The sequence below is a fragment of the Rhipicephalus sanguineus genome, chromosome 2 (genome assembly GCF_013339695.2).
Source record: "Rhipicephalus sanguineus isolate Rsan-2018 chromosome 2, BIME_Rsan_1.4, whole genome shotgun sequence".
NCBI lineage: Eukaryota > Metazoa > Arthropoda > Arachnida > Ixodida > Ixodidae > Rhipicephalus > Rhipicephalus sanguineus.
In genome coordinates this window covers 236,852,840-236,856,935 of record NC_051177.1, presented here as the reverse complement: position 1 = coordinate 236,856,935, position 4,096 = coordinate 236,852,840, and the positions used below count along the sequence as shown (strand labels likewise).

General features: G+C 47.2%; 1 protein-coding gene across 1 annotated transcript; it reads right to left on the bottom strand.

Moving 5' to 3' along the window:
- Window positions 1–318: 318 nt before the first annotated feature.
- Window positions 319–2,347, bottom strand: LOC119382315 (THAP domain-containing protein 3-like). The gene is made up of 3 exons (XM_037650017.2): window positions 1,999–2,347; window positions 1,088–1,222; window positions 319–348 (listed from the first exon to the last, which is right to left on the bottom strand). The coding sequence occupies exons 1-3, from the start codon at window positions 2,323–2,325 to the stop codon at window positions 319–321; spliced, it is 492 nt and encodes a 163-aa protein (XP_037505945.2). The 5' UTR covers window positions 2,326–2,347.
- Between the last annotated feature and the right edge of the window lie 1,749 nt (window positions 2,348–4,096).

Genomic DNA, 4,096 nt, shown 5'->3' with positions numbered 1-4,096 from the left:
GCGAAAAAAATTCTTTCACTGACCACCTGCACACCGATGGAGGCCAGCATTCTCAGACAGGAAGTCGGGTTATTGCCTGAAAACAACACTGCAGCGCACAGCTTTAAGTTCAACACCGGTTGCTGCCGATGTATATCCTGGTTCTGCCAAAGGAAATGGTGCCCAGCAAAGCATTCTGTATGAGCGTGCACAACTGTTCCGCTGCACTCAATATCCACTTGCTTGCAAGGGGCCAGACATGTGTGGCAGACTGTCAGAAGCCTTCTTAAGTTTTTCTCTTGCACGAAAAACACTCGATTGCCTTGATGCTGGTCAGTGCTAGCCGTTTGTTCTCGTGCATCCGTGCTCCTGCAAAAACCACAGAACAATGAAAGCAGCTTGAAGTGGAAGCCAACTAAGCAAAAATACCCTCACTTTTCACAATCCACGATAGTGTAAATGTTAATAAATGTGAAGAACCATGCGTAACACTTGTAATCATTACAGGAGAACAGAGTGAACGTGTAACGTACTCATCATGCTGGTCATCAGTAGGGCTGTAGTCATCATCGCTGTCTGGTATCAGTGGAGGTTCGTCAATCAATTCATCGGTGACACACTTACACTGCAGCTGGCGATGCCATATTCACTGTGTGGCCACATCTTTTGTGATGGTACATACTTGTACCCCTGAAAGAAGTTGTCCGTACAGGTGATAAATTGATAAGACACTCAAGGAATGGAGTGTAACTTAAAGTAATCAGACACGTAAAATTTTGCCATGATTTCAAACATACGAATTACAACAGCGCAATAGATCATTCGTTTTGTGCCCATACATCTTGCATGAGACTATTGCACACTTACACATGCATTTGCATGCCTACGTGTGACGTAGATGTGTGCATGCATATGTAAAATGTTGAGAGCTATACCAGTACACTGTATACGGAACATACCAACAGCAGTGCAACGTGGTCGAGTTTGCACAGAGCGTGATGTGGCACTTTTTTTCAAGCTTGCTTGCACAGTTTTGTTGCTTGTCGGCACCAGCACTTCAGTAGCCTTGTCAGCAAACTTTATCCCCTGCGTATGGTGCAGTGCTTGCCGAAGGTTCGAGACCAGCAGGGGACAACACTTCGACGTCTGGTTCGATGGAGGCTCCCCCATCCTCAGCAGTGTCGGTGGTAGCGCTTTCTTGCTCTGTGTTGTTCTGGCCAGCTCCCAACGCTTCATTTAAGTCCTGAAATAAGCACACACGATATGTCAACTCAGTGCTGCGCACAGCTTGAAGATAGCTCCATTGTAAAAAGCATTTTAATTGAACCGCGAACACAAAAGGCATAAGCTTCATATTTCTCCTGATCGTTCACCTCTCAATTTGCGTACTGGGCTGCGCAATGAAAACGACTTCCACGTAATAAATCAAAAAACCAAAATTTACGTGCGATTTCGATCACTATAAGAGAACCTATTGCGGGAGGCTCCGAATCATTTTGACCATCTCGGTTTCTCCACCTTCCAGCGAATGAATGCACGGCACGGCCACGTTAGAGTGCGGCCGCTGTGATTAGGATGAAGCCCCCGACCTCGTTATAGCCGCTGAAATAGTCTATGACGCAAAAGGTGGCGGGGGGGTGGGGCACGCCCTTTCCTCACCCTCAGTCACATAGGAGAGAGGGGCGCGAGATGTGTCCAATACTTTGACTCAATAGGGAGGGGCGGTGCGATGAACCTTCGCTCCCCCTGATAGGGAACCCTGCGCACGCCACCACGAGGGGCACACTCGTAAATGCAGCACCTGCCAAAGAAAAACGCAACTGGACGTGCGCCAAACCTTCGCTTGCACCGTAGTATACGTCGAGGCGGCGGCATCGGCCGAAAGCGTGCACTTGCTAACGTGAGATGCACGTGCGCGGAACACGATACGCAAACTGATAAGCACGACTGAGCTACACAGGTATTCGAAGTGCACATTCAGAAACCACTAATCATAAGTCTGCGCTTTCGATAACTTACCTCAATTCTTCTTCTTTTGGCGAAAGCTGCTCTCGGCGGTGGTGATGCGGATCTGTAAGGAAACACTGACGGAACCGCGCCAGGCATCAGCCGGGCGCACTTCACGGGAATTCCGAGCGACCTCATTATCGAGGGACTCCGGTGATAGTCCGCGTCCCGAAAGTGGTTTGAGCAGATCATGCTGTGCACCGTAGGCACAAAGTTTTTTCTCTTCACTGCTGCAATCCACTGAGCGGCAAGCCTCTTCTCCGTTGGGAAGCGGTGAAACACGACATCGTCGCGGCTGCTGTTGTTCGAACAGCCATACGCCGCGCAGAACGACGGCATTTCGGTCGCACAGTAATCTTAAAGCCTCCGTGGTATCTCTGAAGACCTGTTGACCTATTAACAAACTGTGCAATAGATAAACAGCGTAATTGAGGATCAATTAGCGGCGAAAGCCATCCGTCGCAAAGCTGCAGGCTGCGCCGGTGGCATTCAGGAACCGAGAATGACGTAGTTTCCGGTCAGCCCGCGCGAGGGCGCCGACGCTCTCTGCGACTCGCGTGGGCGGTAGCAACACCAAATTTTCTTTAGCGTATTGCAAAGCTCCTGCAGCTTCAATGCGGACAAAATCACGGCATCATCGACAGTGAGGCCAGTACTCGCCACCCACAAAGTTTCACCGAATTCTAAAACCACTTCAGCTTCCCTTTAAGAAAATCCGATCTAGTTTTTAACTCTTGTTTATACGCCCTACACAAAATCTAGAAGACGGAGAAGTATTTCATGAGGGACTTTGTCAAAGGCCTTTTCTAAATCGATTTGCAGCATTGCCACCGCGGTTCCCATTACGTCGCAGCACTCTAGTACACTACGCGCTGTATGTATATTCGTGAAAATTGATCGACCTTTAATGCCACATGTTTGATGCGGCCCTACTAATTCTTTAATGACAGTTTGGAGACGTTTCGCAAGAATTCTCATAAAAATTTTATAATCACAGTTTGTTAAAAATATGGGGCGGTATGCTGTCACTCTGCGGAGGACCATCGGGTCTTCTGATTTTGGAATTAGAATAGTGTGCGATCCTGAAAACGACGGTGGCAAGTAGTTGGCAAGTAAGGCCAAAAGCTTCATTGTACACTTCCGCTAAAACTGGAGCAATAGCATGCTTAAATGTTTTGTAAAACTCTGCAGTTAATCCATCCGGCCCAGGCGATTTCCCAGCATTCATTTTTTCTATTGAGTACTTAACTTCTTATACAGAGATTTGATGTTCGAAGACTGCCTTAGTTTCATCGCTAACTCTCGGCATCATGTGCAAAAACTCTTTTTCATATCGCGCCATTTCTACAGTAGAACTTGCGAACAATCCACGATAGTGTTCATAGATGGCATTCCCGATTTGATCGGCTTCCTCCGTGACTTCACCCTGGATTTCGATTTCTGTAATCTGATTGCGTCGCGCATGCCATTTTTCTACGCCCAGTGCTCTCTTTGTCGGCGTTTCACCAGCCATTATGCGTTCCATTCTTCCCCGCACAAGTGCAGCACGATATCTGCTTATGTCAAAATGCTCCAGCTTTCGTTTCACTACACGGATGTCATCAGCAAACATGCCTGGTCTTTCTCTTCAATTAACAATTTTTGCAAGTTAGCCTTGAGGAGTGATTCTTCTTCTCTTACCTTTCGATTTATGGCGGTTTAACGGTCCAATGCTTTCAATTTAATTTCTTGTTTAAACAATTCCCACATTTCTCCCCACCTTTTTTGTCTATCACTTTCCATTTTTTCAAAGCTGTTTTCGACATCCGCAGAAAAGATGTCGTCATTTAACAATTTAGAATTTAATTTCCATTGGTGCCAGTCAAACTTTTTTTCTTTGCGGCCATTAATGAAGAAACTGACTAAGCAGTGATCTCTAAATGACACGCACTCCACACGATACTCTTGACACAGAGGTATGAGCTCGGGCCCAACATAGGCTCTATCCAAGCGGGCGTGGCTGCTCCCCTGGAAATGAGTGAAACGGGGTGTGCGCCCACCCCCAAGACAATCAGCAACGTCTACCAAGTTGCTCAACTCCAATATCTCACTGAGAACGGCCGTACTAGCG

Excerpts from the sequence above, each read along its gene's own strand:
- LOC119382315 (XM_037650017.2), bottom strand. The coding sequence starts at position 2,325 with ATGCCGTCGTTCTGCGCGGCGTATGGCTGTTCGAACAACAGCAGCCGC. Across the intron at positions 1,223-1,998 it reads CCAAAAGAAGAAGAATTGAG|GACTTAAATGAAGCGTTGGG; the intron begins GTAAGTTATCGA and ends TGCTTATTTCAG. Across the intron at positions 349-1,087 it reads CTGCTGGTCTCGAACCTTCG|GAGCACGGATGCACGAGAAC; the intron begins GCAAGCACTGCA and ends TGGTTTTTGCAG.